A 20,490-nucleotide genomic window follows, 5' to 3' on the forward strand; every position below is an offset into this window, starting at 1 on the left:
ACAGATTAAAAAGAAAACAGGTACAAAGAGAAATTCTGCTGAATCATGTCAAATTAGCAAACCTCTCATCAGTTTAGTGATGCTCTAAGGATGCAGTAATCTTCCCTGGAATTTATCCACAGCACTTATGTTACTGTAGTACAGAAGTCCCCAATCTTTTGGGCATCGGACTGGTCCATGGAGAAAGGTTTTTCCACGGACCCGGAGAGTGCATGGTTTTATGTCTGCCTGCATCCCACGGATGGGGATTTTTTGTTTGTGCGGACCGGTTGCTGGCATGCCATGGCCCAGTACTAGTCTATGGACCAGGGGGTTGGGGACCCCTGCTGTAGTATATTGTTTACCCACAGAGGTCTGCTACCTTTGGATTTGGAAGTTCCATTTTGCCCTCCAAAAACCCATGAAACCGTCTGAATATAGTCGTCTTTAAAAGTAATCAGAAAGGAACATAAACTAACCTTTTCAGCCTAGCAGACATCCCAAAGTATGCAAGTAATTACTGCACCCATTTTTTATTTCTCTAAATAAGGAGAATCAGTGACTTTTTGAAATGTGCCAACTGCTTTGCAGAACCCCAGTCTGAAGCCTTCCAAGTGTGCTGAACCACAACTTGCAACTTCCACCGGGTATTCTTTAGGATGTAGAAAAGCTCAAGAGTTTATGTAGTGCAACCCACCTGGAGAGCGCATTTCCCATTATTGAATAAGCTACTTAGGAAGAATGAGGGGGAAGGTCCGAATGTATCTGGGATAGAATATGTTCATTTGGCTACCCTTGAAAATCACCCAAGCAAAAGCCCCGCGGGCAAGTGACAACTCCTTTGCCGTCATGAAACAACACAAAGTTGTGTGAGTGGAGCGCAGCAAAGGAAGGGGGGGAGGAGATAGTCGCCCTCGCCCCCACTAAGTCGATGCCCGAGTGCCTAAGCTGGCCGCCCCGCCTGCGCCTGGCCCCGCCTGCTCTGCTCCTCCCCTCCGCCCCTTTCGCGGCCGCGCGTGCCTCGACCTGTCTGCGCCTGGCCTCGGGGGAGAGAGACCATGGCGTCCAGCGAAGAGGACGGCAGCGCCGGCAACGGGTCGATGGAAGAAAAGGAGAATGGCAAGAAGTTGCTCCGGCCTCGCAACGCCGTGACCACAACCTGGCTGATCTTCTACAACATCACCATGACGGCCGGGTGAGCCTGGTGTTGCAGGTGGAGCCGGCGGTGGGGCGAAAACGGAACTTTTCCTCCTCCCCGTCCCAGGACGAAAGGCTTCCTCTCTGAACCACCGGCCGGGCTGTACCTGCTGGGCACTGTGGCGAGGGGAAAAAGGGGCGGCATTGGCGGGGCAGCGCGCGGCGACTGGGGGATAAGCCCTGGCTTGCTTGCATTGCCTAATACGGTGCAGGCTTCCAGCAAGACGAGCACGTCATCCCTCGAGCCCGCTGGAGAGGTTAAGTATAGCCCGAGCCCGGAATGCCGGCCGGGAGTTGTGGAATGGGGCAGACTGCTTCCCTCGGCATAATTTATTGCGGTGGCCGCCGAAGAGAAGAGCGTATTCAGTCGGCGCTCGGTCCCCTCCCACTGACTTGAGCCGGCTTCCTTCGACAGCACCTGCCCCGGCCAGATGGCCGCGGTAACCCGAGCCAGATCAGGGAGCATTAACCCCAAACCTTCTGGGCGACAAGAGGATTAGTAGGAACTTCCTTAAAGAAGAACTTCTAACATTGTTACAAACTTGTAATATTGTTTGGTTCCAGCTTAGTCCTTGCATTGCTTTAGATGGGTTTAAAACGAAACGTGCACAGTGGTTCTATTGACCTCCATGGTTTTGTTTAATCATTGAAATGAAATGAAATGAAATGAAACTTTTTTATTGTCAAAGTACAACTATGTGTACATTGAGATTAGCTGAGCCTCCCTTTGTGCTCCCACCCCCCAACACACAGTGAATAAACCATAACAAGCTAAGTGCATACATTACATTACTGATCTGATTTGTACTTTCTGAACATACCTTCTGAATGTTAAATTAAGAGATGTTGGGTCTTCCATAATGGATGTAAATGACAATAGAATGTTTTCCCAAAGAGTAGGCATGCTGCCGTTTTCAACTCTGCTTTTATTTTCATTATTTCAAATTATTAAAAAGATTGAAAAAGAACCCCATGCCCCCCCCCCAAAATTTTTATTTTTGCATGCTTCATGTCTTCAAACATGTCAAGCCCCAAACCAAGAATGGCAGGGGTCATAATTCTTCCATGCTCTTTATTGTTTCACACATAGAGATAAACTCTTATCAGACTGAGGACTCCTGAGGATTCACATGCAGCTACAGTATATTCTACATCCCTCTATTATTAGCAAGGGCTGTCTTCACTCTCTACCTCTCACATATACACTGTATAGTATCTGGACTAAGTTGCCTCTTTCTCTTCTGGACTTCAACCACTTCCTCATGGGAACCCTTACTACATTCCATCTCAAACATTAGTGAATCTAGCCTTTGTGATTTATAATTCTGTTCCTATGTAGCCACTTGTGTACTTTTAACCCCTAAATTTCACTAGGAATCTGACTTGATTCATTTTATTTATTTGTATCTTGCTTTTCTTATTTTTAGAAATAACTCAAAGCAGCGAACATATCCAACATACCTTCTTCCTCCTATTTCCCCCAAAACAGCCACCCTGTGGTCCATGACTGGCTTTCATGGCTAAGGCAGGACTTGAATTTATGGTCTTCTGCTTTCTGGCCTGGTGCTTAACCACTACTAGACCAAACAGACTGACAGATGTGTCTTTCTATTATGCATTCATTGTTTATATTTACTATTTGTATGCAGTCAGATGTTCTTATTCAGCAAACAGTTGTTAAAGCAAACCATAACTTGGTGTAGGATCTTATTCTGTGTCTCAAGTTATTAGAAGGTTATATATAATATAATGTCTTGTGTATTCATTAACATTCCACATGAACACTTGGGTTTCAGATTCAGTTTATTGCAATTGACAATCGTATGCCTCAGCTGGACATGTTATGATGAACTTCTATTCCTGGTTCATAAGATATGTTTTAAAAGCTTTCAGACCTCACTACCTACCTAGAGGGGGCTTAAGATTTATTTGTTTACTCAATCAAATTTATCTGGAGATGGTCTAGCTATGAAGTCTGTGTAATTGTTACTTGATAGCACATAGTCAATCATAACCAATCCAAATTGGACATTTTTGTATTAAGTTTTTACTAAGGTTTATGAAAGCTTTTTTTTAAAAAAACAGGCAGAGCTTGAAATGTATGGAATGAGATAACAGACAAAATTTTCTTCCTTATACTATATAACAATAGTCACAAAGATTATTTCACTATCTAAAGTAGGACTTAGCTTCTATTCTCCCCATGCTGGGGAGAGCAGTGTATGCTTCATCTCTTGAATTACACCTCTTGCCCCCCCTTTAACTCAGAAAATTGCTTTAAAGAGACTTGTGGCTATCAATTTTTGTTTATGTATTTTTTGCTGCATTATGATTTCGGAATCATAATTGAATGCTTTGTGTAGGAAATAAAAAACGAACTCCTAATTTGCTGCATATTAATGTACCTATCTAGTAAGGAACCACTTTATCTTAATGGAATGATTAGCTACAGAAATTTGTGTGGTGGCCTCCGTTACATTTTTGTAATGGGCAGTTCAAACTCAGCTGTTCTGTATAGCTGTTGAAAAACATAAAAACACTCTTGTTACCAGGGTTTCAGTTTGTTCATGATTTATGGATTTTGCATAGCTGTAAATTACCAGAAATTAGTGATACAAAATGTGTAATAAAATAAATTCAGTTGGAGCATGAATAATAGTTGAAATTAGAGAAAGGAATCCTCTGAAATACTGTTGTCTTGCCGCAGAGTAAACTTGCTCTCCATTCTTTCCAGTACTTTAGAATTTGTATCTGTGTAAAAACACTTTCACTTACTTATAAATACGAAACACAGATGAATGACAGTGTCTAAGACAGACATGTCAAACACAAGGCCCGGGGGCCAGATCAGGCCCACGAAGTGGTTTCATGTGGCCCGCAAAGCCATCCTGGAAACAGTGAGGGAGCGGCCCCCACTGCCTTGGCCCTGGCCCAGAGACCCTCCTTCTGCCAGAGACCCTCAGATCTGTCCCACTCCTGCCCAGGCCCCCATAGGCACCCTTGATGCGAACGATGTAGAGCTGGCCACACCCACCCAGTAGGCCACACCCACCCAGGCCATACCCACCCGGCCCCCTGAGGGCAACCGCAGTGCTGATGCAGCCCTCAATGAAATTGAGTTTGACACCCCTGGTCTAAGAGATGACTTATACATAACTGATATGGAACACCATGAAAATACTTTAACCATTCATTATTCCAATAAGGATATTGTTTTTTTCTGTTTAGGTGGCTTGTACTGGCTATTGCCATGGCCCGGTTCTATATGGACAAAGGAACATACAAAGGCTTATATAAAAGCATTCAAAAGACACTTAAATTTTTCCAGACTTTTGCTTTGCTTGAGGTAAGTTTTTAATAAATATATCTTATTTGAAAGGAGAATGTAAATTTGGACAAAAAGTAGTTAGCAGCCTAAACTAATTGTTGCCAGAGGCTGTTGGGCTGTTAGTGAGATCAGAAGGTATTTATGGATTTATTCTGAGCTGTAGCTTTCAGGATGCCCTTTCCAAATTGTTTTGTGACACTTTATTAAGGGTTCAATGGTGACAAAAAAGAGTTGGAGCCAGAGTTGTTAGTTACTTTCCCAGAATGCCTCTTTGGGATTCTGTGGGAAATTAAAATGATGGTTTCCAGACCTTTTTTAAAACGAAGAGCCCTACAAGTTACTAGAGCTGTATTTAATGAACTAGCGCTTTCAGATAAGAGCTGTACTCACCTGTCACTGATAAAATATATGCAACTGTAATAGTTATTTTATGAAATGTCAAGATCAAATATAATTATTATAATTCATAGACATCCCACATGGAAATGCTATGAGAGCACTTCAGCTTACAGACTTTAATGTTGCAAATTTCATACTCTGTGTGCTCATTTAGAACCTCTTCAAGTGACTGCAATGTAATCTAAATTAGTTCATGAGTAGTTCTCAACTAATGACTGTAATTGTGCCTGGGATTACTGTTGTAAGTTGTGACCATGCTCAGTGTTAGAATATTTTTTGTGGTGGTCATTAAGTAAATATCATGAATGTGAAGTGAACGCCACTGTCATTAAATGAGTCTGTTTTCCCCAGAGGGGGTGGTTGCTTATTTTTTGCTGAAACAAATGCCAGAAACGAGCAAAAAACACCAAAAATCATGGTCATGTGACTGAGCAGTGGGTGCAGCTGTCAGCTGCTGTTTGGAAAAAAGTCATAAGTAATTCTGGGAAGTCTGTCTTAACTTTGAACAATTGCTAAGTGACTGGTCATTAAGCAAAAACTATCACTATTTATTTTGTGATGCCTCTGAAACATGTTCAGCAAGCCCTGAAGGATCAGGAAGATCTGCTATTTCAGATACCCAGCCATCTCTCTTTGTGCTGGCTGTTATCCATTATGATGTCATTCCCTGTCAATGTGTCTCTGAGCGGTAGCAGTTTAATGTCTGATTTTTTTAAAAAAAATATCTTAATATGTTCTCTATTGAGTGCACACAGACAATCCATTCACACTTATTTGCAGTAATATGGGAAAAATCTTCCTATGCTCTGATATCCTGAGAATTTGAATTTGTAATCATAAATGCCCAGTGATATGCACTGATTGGAAGGAAGTAAAGAACATCAAACATTATTGCTTAGTGTGTAATAGTTAGGAAATATGGAAACCCAAGCTTAAGTCCCAACTCACCCATAGAATTCTTTAGGTGTATCTGGAACAATCACTTTCAGCTCAAATTCCTTCATTGATTTGCTGCTGTGGAGATAAACTTAAGGGATATCCTCAAATGTTATCTTGCGAGATAAAGCAGAATAAAAATGTACTAAATAAACTGAGTTCTTCAAAACAGAGAATCCTAATCCTAACTATAATCCTTTAAAGCCTCTTTCATTTTAGGTGCTAGAGAAATCATATATATATATCAGTCTTCTGTAGCCTACATTTGAAGCTCAGTTTGCACAATTTCCTAGTTGTCCCAGGTAGATTTTATGTTAAAATATGAATAAGAAACATGCCCATCCAAATTCTTTGGAATTCCTCCTATCAATACAACCAGCATGGCCCTTGGTGAGAATTAGTGGGATATATTGGAAACATCATCCATCTTATGTACCTTGTGGCATATAATTTCTTCAATTTTGCTATTTTCATGTTTTTTTCAAGATATTAGATTTCATAATTTTACAGGTCATAGGATTGGTTAATTAGATATTGAACTCTAATGCCATATAATTATTTGCTCATTTTTTTCAATGTAATCATGCCTTCTCCCCCCCCCCCTTGGGCATTAACGGATATTAATAGAGAAAATGCAAACACAATAATAAATGTCATGGCTGAGTTGGGGATGCATGTTAGTCATAACTATGAAAAAGTGAGAGGGAGAGAGAAATAAAGAAAGTAATTATAGATAAGTGACACTATTTTACACCAAATAGCACAGGTAGTAAGCCCTGTGCCAACATGTAAGTTTATGTTATTTTATCCACTTATAACTGGGGGACATCACAACTCACCTCTTCCAATCCATTTGTATTGCATTATAATTGCCTAACTTGAGTAATTAACTTCAAATCATAAGGAAGATGCCATAACCAGTAATCTGTATAATCTAAATTGGATGCATTTTGGTTGAGATAAGAAAAAGGAAAACCTGCTATTATTACTTTTATTTTTCATTATTACTGCTGTTTTTAATTAATATTTGTAAAGTAAATTAGGTAACCAGTTCACTTTCTTCCCAGAGTCCTACTCCCAAATAGAGTCCTACTCCCAAATTATCATACTTCTCTGATAATTTCTCCATGGTTACTATATATCTTGTATTTTCCATGTTACAATTCATTCTTAATACAAGATCCATGTACAAATTAAATTAATTATTTCCATGTGTATGTGTAAGAAAAACCTCTCTGAAAAAAATGATTTTCCAGCCATAGGCCAATTCTGAATACTCACGTTCTAATTCCTTCTGTCTTCCCCTCCTTTCAATTTTACAGATAATCCACTGTGCAGCTGGTGAGTCTCTTTTCAGTTCCTCAATTAACTAAGCCCACTCTTACTTTATTAGACAACGGTGACCTATTTCTCTTTTTAAGGAGTAGTGCACACTTCTGTGCTTGTGACGGGGGTCCAAGTGAGTTCCAGAATCTTCATGGTGTGGTTTGTTACACATAGTATAAAGCAGGTAAGCGTCAAAATGAACATTACATCGTTCAGTCCACAATATCATGGTTTCACAGAAACAGTTAAACATTTACAGATACATTGAAATTTTTAAAACATAAGTTAGCATAGACCCATTGTCAATGGTCTTAAGAAAGACTGAAATGCACAGACCCAAAAGGTAAACTGAAAAAGGCCCTAATACATGTATATGGGTGAAGAGGCTGTAAAAACGACTGAAGTTGGATATACAACTCTTATGCTTTGTCATTCCATATTTAAATTACGAAGAAAAAGTACCCATTCTTGCAATGCGTATTATAAAGTGGAATTGGGTAAAGGGATTTTTGGGTTTGAGGAAAAATGTGTATTTTTAGGCAGCTGAATTTTTGGATATATATTCTAAGTAAGAGCAATTGCTATGCCTTAAATAGTATTTCTATGCTTTTGACTTGCTGAAAAATAAAAGTAAACAGAAGAATGGAGCCTAGTCCCTCAGTGTCCCATTGATTTCAATTGCATTTACTCTAAGAGTTTGTAGCTTCTGTTCTGATACTGCTACAGAGGATTATCAGTTCATGGTATAGTTATTAATCCAGTCAGTAAATGTATTGGATCAAGATTGTTATTCTCAGTTGAAGAAGTTCTCTTTAGGTGGACATGGAAATGACAGTCTTAAATCCATTCACTGGGAGATCATTTCTTACTGCACAAACTGAGAAAAAGTCCGGTTAACTATATTTATGATTGCCTTATATCACTTTGGTTGGATGGGGTGCAGATTCTATTATAATAAGGTAAAAAAAGTGTTTTCTGCTATTTTATAACCTGTTGGATCAGTTTTTGCATTTAGGAATTATTAGTAAATTGTTAGTGATTACTGTGTGAATGGACCTTAGATTTTAGACTTTTGCTCACATAAAGCTGGTTTGTTTTTGTATACCCCTATGCACTTTGAAACAGTTGGATCTCTCACCAGCAGATGGCAGTTAGTGATTTCCTTATGTGGGAAAGTAAGTAGGACTGGCCTCTTCCCCCTGATTAAAACTCTTATGGTTTTTCTGTTCCTATGCTACTTGAAAGTTTATTTTTTATTAGACTAGATAATTGCCTCATATAACCATGGTTTATATATAAATACTTTTTTCAACAGCAATGGAAGATATCCCACAGTTTCTAAGATATTGATCAGGCTAGGTTTATGTTTCCCAGAAAGAAAAATGTAAAACACATTGATTCCAGGAGAATACTAGAGCCAATTGAAGGAATAGGGAATAGTACAGATAGTCCTTGACTTCAAATTATAACTGAGCCCTAAACTTCCATTCCTAAGCAAGGCAGTTGTTAAGTGAGTTTTGTCCCATTTTATGACTTTTTTGCCACAGTTATTAAGTAAATCATTGCAGTTGTTAAGTGATTCATTATGCAAATCTGGCTTCCGCCATTGGCTTTGCTTATTGGAAGCTGGCTGGGAAGCTCACAAATGGTGATCACATAACTCCGGGACTGTGCAACTGTTATAGGCCAGTTGCCAACTGTCCAAATTTTGATCACGTGACCATGGAGATGTTGTAACATTGATATATGTATGAAGACTAGTCATAAGTCACTTTTTTCAGTGCTATAGTAGTAATTTCAGATGGTAACTAAACAAATGGCTATAAGTCAAGGACTATTTGTAAAAGACTGTCCAGACAGGAAAAAAAAGTTTAAAGATGACTGTAGGATGATAATGTTATTAGCAACAACAAAAAGGTTATGAAGCTTTCTGATTTATAATGCATAAAATTAAATTATACTATGCCAGATAAAACAAGAATTCAGGCTTCAAAAGAGCAATTGCTTTGAAAATCTAAATGTGTAGTAATCACACACTTGCTTTTCTATAGCAATAAGTCAGGATACACAAATTAAAAATATTACTTTAGTGTATTATTATAAAACATGTAGTAATTTACGTATGGGTACAAGGTATTTATACAGGGTTACCGTAACTAGAATTATTTTAACCCTGGTGATTTAGATAACTAAAGATAAAGAGAAAAAGGTTAAGTAATGTGTTTTCTAAAATGTTAATATTGCATAATAAGCATAAGATTACTTATATTTTACATCCAGAGATGAGTTTAGCTTTGATAAACAACTGCAAAATACTTAAATTATTTTTTATATAATAAAGGTTTCTACCTTAATATGAAGAGTTTCACAGTATTGTGGCATATTGCTGTTTCTTCATTTTAGAAAAAAAGTTTAAAAGCGATTTGATTTCTATCTTATCCCTTCTTTAGGCCATAATCAATTTCCATTTAGCCTCCCCCACTCCCAGAAACCATAGTGTAAGTGCAAGTATAACAATGTTTGTACAGAAGTTAAACAAAAAAAAATGCTTTTACTTAAATACTTCTAGAGAAAAAAATGAATGCATTTATTAAGGAAAAAATTGTTATTCTTAAAACTAATACACAGTCTTTGTATTATTGTAGTGGAAATAGCCAAAGTTGTCTTTTCTCTTAAAAACAATTTTGAATCTTTATTTCTCAGATGCCGTTGGAATGTGTGTTAGCCTTTGAGCAAGAAGATCTATTACAAAATTCTTCCTATTTTAATGAAAGGAAAATTACTTGTCTATAGTGATTTCAGAAACTAATCAATAGATCTTATTTTGTAAATCTGGGAATTAATTTAATCCGCCATAGATGCAAGTGTCATAAAAGAATGGCTACATCAATATAAGCTATTGAGACAGTGAAATGACTATGGGCTTTTCCCCATCTGCCAAAGAACAATAAAAAAAAGTTGTTCATTGCAGCAGTGTTAACATTTTATTTTGAAAAGCATGTGCAATAATTTTTAATGTTTGTTTTACCCTGTTTTGTTCAAGGGTGTTCTGCCAAAGAAATCCCTCAAAATCTGAGCCAATACAACTTCTGTAAAAAAATATTTTTGCCAGTTATCCGAATAGTGTCCCTTGCACCCCTACATGTAATTATGATGGATTTCTAAAGAAGTTACTTCTGAGAAGCTATGTATAGTGGCATTCTTTAAGCTACTCCTCCTCAGATGTGTAGGATTTCAGTATTCAGAATTCTCCATCTAGGTTAGGCATTTTTGACTGGAGGTTGAGTGTTGTAATTCCCTTATATCTGCAGAGCACCTGGTTGGGGAAGGGTGATAGTTGTGTTTATGAGACCAAATAGAAATAATATAGACATAATCTTAAAAAAGGGATGCTAGAAAGAAAAAGAGAATGGTTAGTTTAAAAATAAGAATATTACATTATGTATCAGTTCTTTGCTTCTACATCTTTTTCAATTTAATAGCAACCTACTCACTTAGACTAAAATATAGACAGCATCTCTATTCGTCCTAGATAATATTGGCTTTGGTGAATTATCTGAGAGTCTGTTGCAATTCTAGGATTCAAGAAAATGTTGGCTCTTTATACTTCCACAGATCCAGAATGAGGAGAGTGTTATTCTTTTTCTGGTTGTATGGACTATGACTGAGATTACTCGATATTCCTTCTACACATTCAACATGCTCAACCATTTGCCATACTTCATAAAATGGGCCAGGTGGAGAATGCCTTGCAGTTTAGTTTCTTATTGTTCTGGGCATGCTTTTCATGCATGCCTAATCATTAAGGAAGAAATTTGCTTTGAGAGTTTTCCATGTATGTGTATAAAGTGATTTGATGTGCTTTAAGCACACTGTAAGTTCTTAGAACTGAATATATTTTAAAGGCAGAATTCTGTAACTTTTCATTAACTTTCCCTTTGCTAATGGCCTTAATATTTCTAAGGCATGCTTGTGTGTGTCTTTTGAAAATTGAAAATTGAATTTATTTTAATTTGCTTATTAGGTTTTTATTCTGCATTTATAATTTTTATAAATATCTCTTCTTTTCTTTACAACAACAACCCTGTGAGGTAGGTTAGGCTGAGAGAGAGTAACTGCCCAAGGTCACCGAGCTGCTTTCATCTCTAACTGGGGAGAAGAACTCCACTCTCCTGGTTTTTAGGTCAGCACCTTATTAGCTAGTCAGTGTACCATTTAAAGTGTCCTTCATTTTTGCATATTGCAATGCTAGATGTTACTTCTTATAGAATTTGTTAGAGACTTTCTATTCTGCCATTTTTGGGCATTATTTTGCTGGAATGAAATGTAAAAGAAGGTAAAGTAATAGAAATATGCAAGGTACGGTTTCTGGAAAGGCACATCATATCTAAAAAATTAGAAAGCAATTTATTGGAGAACTTAAATTTCAGATATTCTATTCATATCCAACATGAACTTTACTCCCCGGTAATTTCTCCTTCAGTAGCTAGTTCTTGCAGTCATGTTGGTTTTCACAGACTATATGGATTGAAACTGAGGCTCTGGAAATCATGTAATTGTAATATGTTGCTTTTTATGACTGTCCAATGTAAGTGTTTTTCACTTTGGAGATTCATTCATAATAGTATATTTTGCAAAGGCCTACACAATTAACATTTGGGGCATTTTTTTCTTCTCAAGGTAGATCTAGTTTTTATTTGAACTATAAAAATAATTGAATTTCATTAAGAGCTTCCAAGCTGAATAGAGATTTGAACTTGGGTCTCTTTAGCAAGATGTGATAATTTTCCTTCAAGCTCTGCTCAGTTAAATGTTAATAGTGCTGTACATCATTACAATACTACTTAAATGTGCAGTAACTAGCAAAAAATTATTAACAATGCAAATTAAAGAATGCCAGTAAATTAGCAATTTAAATTTTCAAACATTTCAATGGAGCTAAAAGGAAGAAGAGCCTATCACTTTGCTGATTTCCCCCCCCCCCCAAATATCCTTTGTTGTAAAAATAAATAGTTTAGCTGGAAAGTTCCTTGTGAGTGTACAGAATTTAATTTCTAAATCTAATTTATAGGATTGCATACATGTAAAAGCTAAAACAATTTTCATATTTTTCAGAAGAAGATAGCACATACAATAGCAACAGTTTATTAAAAAAAAGTCAGCAAATTAGTTCAAATCATTTGAAACTTAAGAAAATGCACAATGACAATTATAGTCTTACAAACTCTCAAATCATGGTACTGAACTCTTCTGAGTGTAAAAGAGAAATTTTGCAAGTTGTCTGAATATCATAGAATAAAGACAACAATATTCTAAAATAGAATTGCAAAAATCCATATGACAGTTAGTTGGCAGCCATTCTTTTGCGAAATGAAAATGATAGTTCTAAACTGAACTTTCCCACAACCTTTTCTAAAGCGAGTGTTCAAAATTCAAAAGACTTTGTGGTTTAAATTCTCAAATTTTGGTTCTGCAATAAAAAAAACTTTGCATAGGCATGGTTTTCACTTAAACTTTATTGATTTGCAGTTATTATAGTTACAGTTGCATTAATTAGTTTCTCCTTCAAGGTATTCTTGGGCCTCGTGTTGAATCCCATTCATTCATTCCAGTTGACCTATATATTATCTAAGTTTATTAAATCTTATGAAGTTTTCAGGTTCTGGTGCTGCTGTTTTAAAAACTATTTTCTTCATTGAATGCCCTTTGTGCAGTTTTTCTAACTGTCTCCTTCCTTTTCCCAGCATGAATTGAAGAGAGATTTTATTTTATGAAGACTACATTTGCATGCTGTATCTTGCATGAAAACTCTTCAAATATTTTCAAATCCTTTTGAAGGTTTTCAGTGAGTGACTTGACAACAAGTAAATAAGACAGTGCTTTTCAAAGCAGCCAGTCTTTCATTTTTTAAAAAAAATCATCCTAGCATTTCCCAAGATGCTATTCCTTCAGTTGTAAGCTTTTATCCATATAACATCACTAGTTGCCTATGAAATAGCTGTGGGAATTGCTTGACTGCTGTTCCTTATTTCATTTTTAAAACATTCAGCCTAGCATTTTTAATGCCATTCTAAACTATTAGAGCATAACCTCACACTTAATTTGTAAGTGTCATTATAATCTAAGGCCTCAGGTTCTTATAGGGAAACAAGATGAAGAAGGAAAAATGAATAAATTAACAAAAATATTTATAAGCAAATAAGGAAAAAAAGATAGCAACAATAACATTTTGGAACATTTTAGATTATGAATATTAATCTTTAAAATCTCTTATTGGTTTTCTACCTGTTATAAAGATTCAGCAGAACCCTTATTGATCTGCTGAATTTATAAAGCCTGAATAGAAAGCCAGTACATTATATTACAGTATGCCCTTCGGTGGGAAGGTAACACAGTTTTATACATCGATGCTGGCCACATAACCATGGAAATGTTTTCAGATAACCCTGCCTTCATCGGGTAAGAAATGGAGATGGTCACTGCCCCCTAGAGTCAGGCACAACTAGACAGGGGAAAACTTTTATCTTTGCCTTTTCTTTAAGGTAAAGGTAAAGGTTTTCCCACACATGCATGCTAGTCGTTTCCGACTCTAGGGGCCGGTGCTCATCTCCGTTGCAAAGCCTAAGAGCCAGTGCTTGTCTGAGGACGTCTCCATGGTCATGTGGCCGGCATGACTAGATGCCAAAGGTGCACAGAACACTGTTACCTTCCCACCGTAGTGGTCCCTATTTTTCTACTTGCATTTTTACGTGCTTTCGAACTGCTAGGTTGGCAGAAGCTGGGACGAATAACAGGTGCTCACTCTGTTACACGGCACTCAGGATTCGACCCGCCAAACTGCCAACCTTCTGATCGACAAGCTCAGCGTCCTAACCGGCAGCGGTGTCCATAAGTGGGAATGACAGCCTTAGCTGTGTGATTGAAGTCATACCTTTTTATGAGCATCCATATTGGTTGGCTGGTTGGTTGGTTGGTTGTTTGGTTGGTTGGTTGGTTGGTTCGTTGGTTGGTTTATTGGATTCCTAGGCTGTCCATCTCAATAATACAGTGACACTGGGCAATCTACAATATAATTAAAGTTAAGTGCAAAAAACAATTAAAATAGAATAAAAAGTTTTAAATTAAAAATCAACAGGATGGGAAGCTTGGTGGAAAGAATCTTCCCTGTCTCATCATCTGCTCCCAATATAGTAAGGCACTATTGTTATCACAGACCATGTGGCAGAGCCACATTTCTAGGCTTTTCCAGAAGGTGAGGAGTGTGGGACCGGATCTCATGTCTAATAGGAGAATATTCCAGATGATGGGAACTACAGTAGAAATGACACTTCTTCTGGACTCCACTAGCTAAAATCCTTTGGCTGATGGGAACCCAAGTAGGTCCTTTCCACTGGAATGAGTGAGGCAGGTTAATCCCATTGTGATTAGACAGTTCCTCACATGCAAGGATGGAACTTTAGTTGATAGTTGCAAGATCCCTCCCCACTGACATTCCTGTGAACAGGTTTTCATGCAAGCCTTCAAAATAATATGGACCCCTGAAAAAGATATTCAGCTATTGACTTGCCCACCAGAACATATACATATTTTAAAGCAATGTTAAGAACACTACAGTATGCTGGATAGAAATATATTTTTCACATGACAAACTATCCTAAATGGAACCTATTTCAGTTAAGTACAGATAGACTTGCAGTTGGTCTTTTCCTTACTGGTTGTGTTACGGCAAAGCAGAAGGCAAGTAATTTATCTGCTGTTTCTTCCAGGTACAATTTTTTCATCATCTTATATCCAGTAGGAGTTGTTGGTGAACTTCTAACGATTTATGCAGCATTACCCTATGTGAAGAGATCAGGCATGTTTTCTGTGAGGCTTCCCAACAAATATAATGTGTCTTTTGACTACTACTATTTTCTGCTGATCATCATGGCCTCATATATACCATGTAAGTTTCAGTGAATATATATATTCATCTCAGATAAAGGGTATGACTGATTGATGAGAACAAAATAAGTTCGAAATGGCCATATCAGCCTCCCAAATTCTTTATTAGCAATTTGAATAATTTACACAAATAATGAACTGTTGTAAGTTGTGATTATAGCCTGTGGATAGCCTTGGGCTAGACTGAAACAAGAAAGAAGATTTAACTAGCAAGGTGTTCAAAAAGACTTGACAAATACTTAACATACACACACACACACACACACACACACACACAATCATTTTTGTTGTATAGTGCTAACTTTTTAAGAATGCTATGAATGTTATAGTCATTTGAGATGAATTATAGTTTAATAAATAAAACATGGAGCTTAAATGAATTCTGTCATGCATTACAACTTCTTAGATATGATATCTAGAATTAAAAAGGATTTTGAATAGCCTGGAAAAAATTGTAATGAGCCAGAGATCATGAAGAGCTGCTGTATACTGGAATAGGCAAAACTGCACCAGATGGGACCATGGAATATTTCAGGTGTTGCAAAACCGATAATTCCTTCCCAGTATGTCTTAATTTAGATCAGGAAGTTCCCAAAGTGAGATACTGAAATCACTATCTAGTAAAACACTATCCAGTGCTATTCATTAAATTATTAATGAATATATTAATTAAAAATTAGTATTTTGAAATAGTAATAAAAGTCTTATCAAAGATTAAAACACAAGCTAAAAGCAATTCTTGGACTTTCAGATAGGGATCATTCTAACCAATTTACTAATCCAGGATTCAATTTCATATTGTACCTATTCAATGCACTGCAGTTTGATTGCACATTTTATTTTCAACATAGTCTAACTTGTTTTGTTTTTTGCTTTTTTAGTGTTTCCACAATTGTATTTTCACATGCTTCGTCAAAGGAGAAAAGTGCTTCATGGTGAAGTGATTGTAGAAAAGGACGATTAAAACAAACTTTGTAATCGTGGTGCTTTTTCAGAGTAACAATCATATCCTTCATGTTACCAAGTCCAACCTGGAAATTATGGGACAAAATAAAATCAATATAGATCATGATATTTCGTAACATATGCGCTCCCAAGGGCCTATATGAAATTTTAGTCTTATTTTTCAAGCTGTTTAATATGCTTTTGGTCACATATCTCAGCAGAGGTTGAGTAAGATGAAATTCCCATTCATCATTTTAAATCATGCTTGATTACTAAATTAATATTATTGCACTAGCCGAATTTGGCTAAGCTTCCATAGGAAATGCAAGTAGTGATTGTGCTCACAAAATCTTTTTACCTGTCCTTGATGGTAAAGGCAGCTTTGAGTCAAGGTCAACTAATAGTGACAACCTGGAACAAAACTATGTCGTTTTCTTGGCAATACTATGGAAACAGCTTGACATTGGCTTTCTCAGGATGTTTTTATCTCCCAAAGCTGGGCTACAACCTTGCTGTTTTCCTTGGTGATTATACTCCCACATGCTAACAAGGCATAAGCTTACTTAGCTTTTGAACCTGGCCAGATGTTTCCACCTACTGAGTGGCATTTGGAAGTAGCTGGATGCTTGTGACAGCCTCTTTCTGTGTTATAAGATGCTGCTTAAAAAGGCTCCTAAGTAATGAAAATGGTTTTCTTTTCTTTGTTAATAACCTTGCATTCATATTTTTTTTTGTTTCATGCTTAGAGTTTTTTAACCAATCTTAAACTTAACATTCATTAGAATTATTTGCATTGAATATGCATGATTTTTAAAAGCATCACCCTGTAATAATTACAACAGTATAAATAAATAATAGAAATTAGAAATAAACAAAATAGAAATAGAAATACATAATAGAAATTAGTCTTAAATATAAAATAATTCATAACTGGAAGTAGCTAACAAGCAAATAAATGTAATATCTCTGCAATCCAAACCTAGTAAATTCCAGAATAATTTTTAAAAGGAACATTTAAGCACCCAAGTAATTTTTAACTGACTGTCAAAAAAGCATTTTTGTATAAAAAAATTGGATACAAAAATGTATGAAAATATTACATCCACTAGTTATGCTAGGAAAAACCATGGTAAACTCTGTCAAATTTTGGTTTAGCATGATGATGTTTAGTGTTTTTTAATTATTTCAACCCTTCTGGTTAAAGACCAGAACAGAGGTTAAAATTGCAGAGGAGCATTCAAAGAAACAAACAAGGACTGGGTAAAATTTTGGTTTCAATTCCAGATAAATATCTTGGAGCACATGGGAGTGTGACTGCCACAGCTGTCTCCAATTCTTTTAAGATATGTCCAATTCTTTTAAGATATGTCTTCCATATCTTTCCCCAGATCTTGTTGCAGATAATACCACATATGGTTCCATGCTAGGACCAGGTGTACATTTTAAAGAGTTGCAAAACAAGCTGCCATTTCCATATGTTTCAAAATTTATTTTTCACAATTATTTGTGAAACACTGCCCTAGCAATTAGCTCCAGGTGTTCATGAAGTCTTAGAATTTATATTTTGTAGGGAAAAAATGTTATTTGGTCAAATAGATTTTAAAAATCTGCTAATGGGAGAATTGCTGATAGGAAATAAAAATCTAACTTTCCCCTCCAAAATAACATGATGTAAGCTATCTAACTTTTTGAATTCTTGTCATTCTAATTTGAATAAAATAGGTACTGGAAGAAATAATGCTTATAATTTTAGATCAACCTGAAATCTGACTCCAGGGATGTTCAAAGCAGAAGTAAGCAATTTTTTGACATCCAAAAGTTGCATTTAAAAAAAAAATTCAGTAGTGAATAATGATACAGAATGGATAGTAAGAGTATATATAAAAGAAAGTGTAGTTGATAATATTTTGCCTATTTATTATCAGGGGGATAATGCTAAAAATTCCTAATCAGATCCATAACATTTTTACTTTAAAAACAAATTATTGCTTTTCAGGCTTCCTCTGGACTTCAGAAGTGTGTTCTGCAGAACTCTATGAGCTATGAAAATGGCGGGGAGGAGACATTTCCATTTGGGGCTCATGGGATTAGGGAATTTTGCTACACAGCATCTGGACTATAAAACCTATAGGGGCAGTTACTGGCTAAATCTAAGTGATGGTCTTAATTGTTTGGGACAAATCCTTATATGATTTTTTTTTAAAATTCCATTTATATCCCGCCCTTCTCCGAAGACTCAGGGCGGCTTACAAGCTTAGCAGTAGCCTAAGATTTTAAGGAAAAGCTTATTAAAACTACATTTAAAAATTGTTTTCACTGCTCAGATATTATGTTTAATTGAAATTTGTTTCTACAATAAGATGATGAAAGGTGCTCTGTTTATCTCATGTTGTAAAAATCTTTTAAGATAAAGTACCACGAAAAGCCTTCGGTCATACTTGTATGTAAAGATTTCAAGAGGAATCAACTGTATCTTGCAATAACTGCTTGTGTCTTCTTTTAACCATTTCATCTGTTTCACACAAAATATACTGGCAGCTGTTTGAAACAGATTTCTGAATTAGTACAGAGAAGAGCAATATGAAAAGAAGTTTGTTAATGACTGATGTCTTTATTTTCTTCAATGTTTTAACACTTATTACACATATCTTCTTCATGCTGTTAATTCTTTCTGGTCTAACTTGGAATTGCTCCAGGTGCTTTTGGATATAAATATTTGGTTTTAATTTATGCTGTCATTAAACTGGGGATGTCATTCATTAAACAAATGACTATTATAAGGTGTTTTTTTATCATTTTGTACATCCCAGTAAATAATACCATTTTCGATTCTCAACACATACAGTACTTGGAGTGAATTTCTGGACATAATTTAAGAACAAAAATATTTTATTCTGGAAACTGCTTTTCCAATACATCATTTAAACCATATCCCTATGTTTTAATGATTTTGCTATTCTCAGTTCCCAGAAACACAGAGATTGGATTGTTACTTGTTTTATAGGACTAAGATTTAGTGCTGAGTCACACATAACACTAAATAAAGCAGGTTGAATTCACTTATCATGATAAGCTGAAAACAGATTTCACATAACTATGTGTAAATCAGCCACAGTCAAAGAATAGACTGATAATTGAATAGAGGGTGATTTTCAAACATGGCAACTTTAAGATACATGGACTTCAACTCCCAGAATTCCCCACCATTCTGAATGGAGAATTTTGGGAATTTTAAGTCCGTACATTTTAAAAGTTCAAGTTGAGAAACCCTGGAACATAGAAAAGTTAGACTCACGTTTGTTACTAAGGCATTTAAAAAGATGAAATTTCTGATGTAGCTTTTCTTTTTCCTTCAGCCTGACAGTTGCGTTTATTCTTTATTAAGAATAAAATGCCTTTTGTCCAAGTTTCCTAATCTTTTACAGTAACTCATCATTTTCATCTTAGATTGACTATAATACACATTGAAAATTTTGAAGATTTTCTATGTGATGCTGAGCTCCTGACATTTTATTCTTTAAGTCATTTTTACAGAGGAACAGAAAATCTCTAGTCATAGTCCCTTTCTGCAATTTTGGCTGCTGGGCTTGGAATTGCAGTATTTATTACTGCCGTTTCTGAGAAAAATGGAACTCTCAGGCCGGTTTTGAAAATGGAGTCAAGCTACTGTTTTCAAAACCACAGTTGTTCATAATTGAATTTCACAGACTCTGTTACAAATGTGAAGGCTTAATTATTGTCATCCTATATGGTATCTTTGGATTTGCAAAACATTCGAGTTCCTTTAATGTGTGTCTTTAATACAAATGGCTTTATGCATATTTTTTCTTACACTTTTACAAATTTTCAATAGCCTTCTACATAAATCTATCCTGACTTCATACAGAAAGAATCTATTCATACATTTGAAATTCCCCAAGAGGCATTTTCACATGCACTGCCAATACTACTGAAAATGTATGTGGGGTTTTTTTTAAAAAAAATGGAAACAGCAGAAAAAATGAAATCAAATAATTTCCAACTGTTTACATAGCAAGGCTTTTCAGATGAGACTGTACATTTGACTTTTCAGAATGTATTATTAGTAACCTTGAAGCTGATCAGTGGGATAATTCAGTGAAAAATCTGTTGGTCATGTGGCTGTGCTTAATTTTAATAAGCATTGCTAAAAAGACACAGATCAGCTTATGCAATTAAATATTTTTCAGACAGTTAAAGCCAGTCATCGCACAAAAACAAAGTATTTCCATGACAGGAATATTGCACACATTTTGGTACATTAAAAATATTCATGCATTTTCAACATTTGGAAACACTTGGTTCAAATAAGCATTGTTAGTAACTGTTCATTAACTTGCAATTTATTTGGTGCTTTTGTTTTTCATTCTTCAGTGTATTGAAAGGTGTAAGAAATAGTTATGTATGCTTCACTTGTG

At 36.0% G+C, this 20,490-nt stretch overlaps 1 protein-coding gene across 2 annotated transcripts; it reads left to right on the top strand.

Annotated features, from left to right (window-relative positions):
* Positions 1–979: 979 nt before the first annotated feature.
* On the top strand, positions 980–19,927 carry HACD1 (3-hydroxyacyl-CoA dehydratase 1). Of its 2 annotated transcripts, none has more exons than XM_081344444.1 (7): positions 980–1,174; positions 4,405–4,522; positions 7,162–7,180; positions 7,261–7,349; positions 10,781–10,902; positions 14,932–15,110; positions 15,991–19,927. In XM_081344444.1, exons 1-7 carry the CDS (start codon positions 1,038–1,040, stop codon positions 16,071–16,073), a joined length of 747 nt encoding a protein of 248 aa, XP_081200570.1. In that variant the 5' UTR covers positions 980–1,037; the 3' UTR covers positions 16,074–19,927. The 2 variants fall into 2 exon arrangements, with proteins under 2 accessions (XP_081200570.1, XP_081200571.1); XM_081344445.1 differs by having other exon boundaries at positions 7,267–7,349.
* Positions 19,928–20,490: the final 563 nt, after the last annotated feature.

This window comes from Vipera berus (assembly GCF_964194415.1).
Source record: "Vipera berus genome assembly, chromosome: Z".
In the NCBI taxonomy this organism is placed as follows: Eukaryota; Metazoa; Chordata; class Lepidosauria; order Squamata; family Viperidae; genus Vipera; species Vipera berus.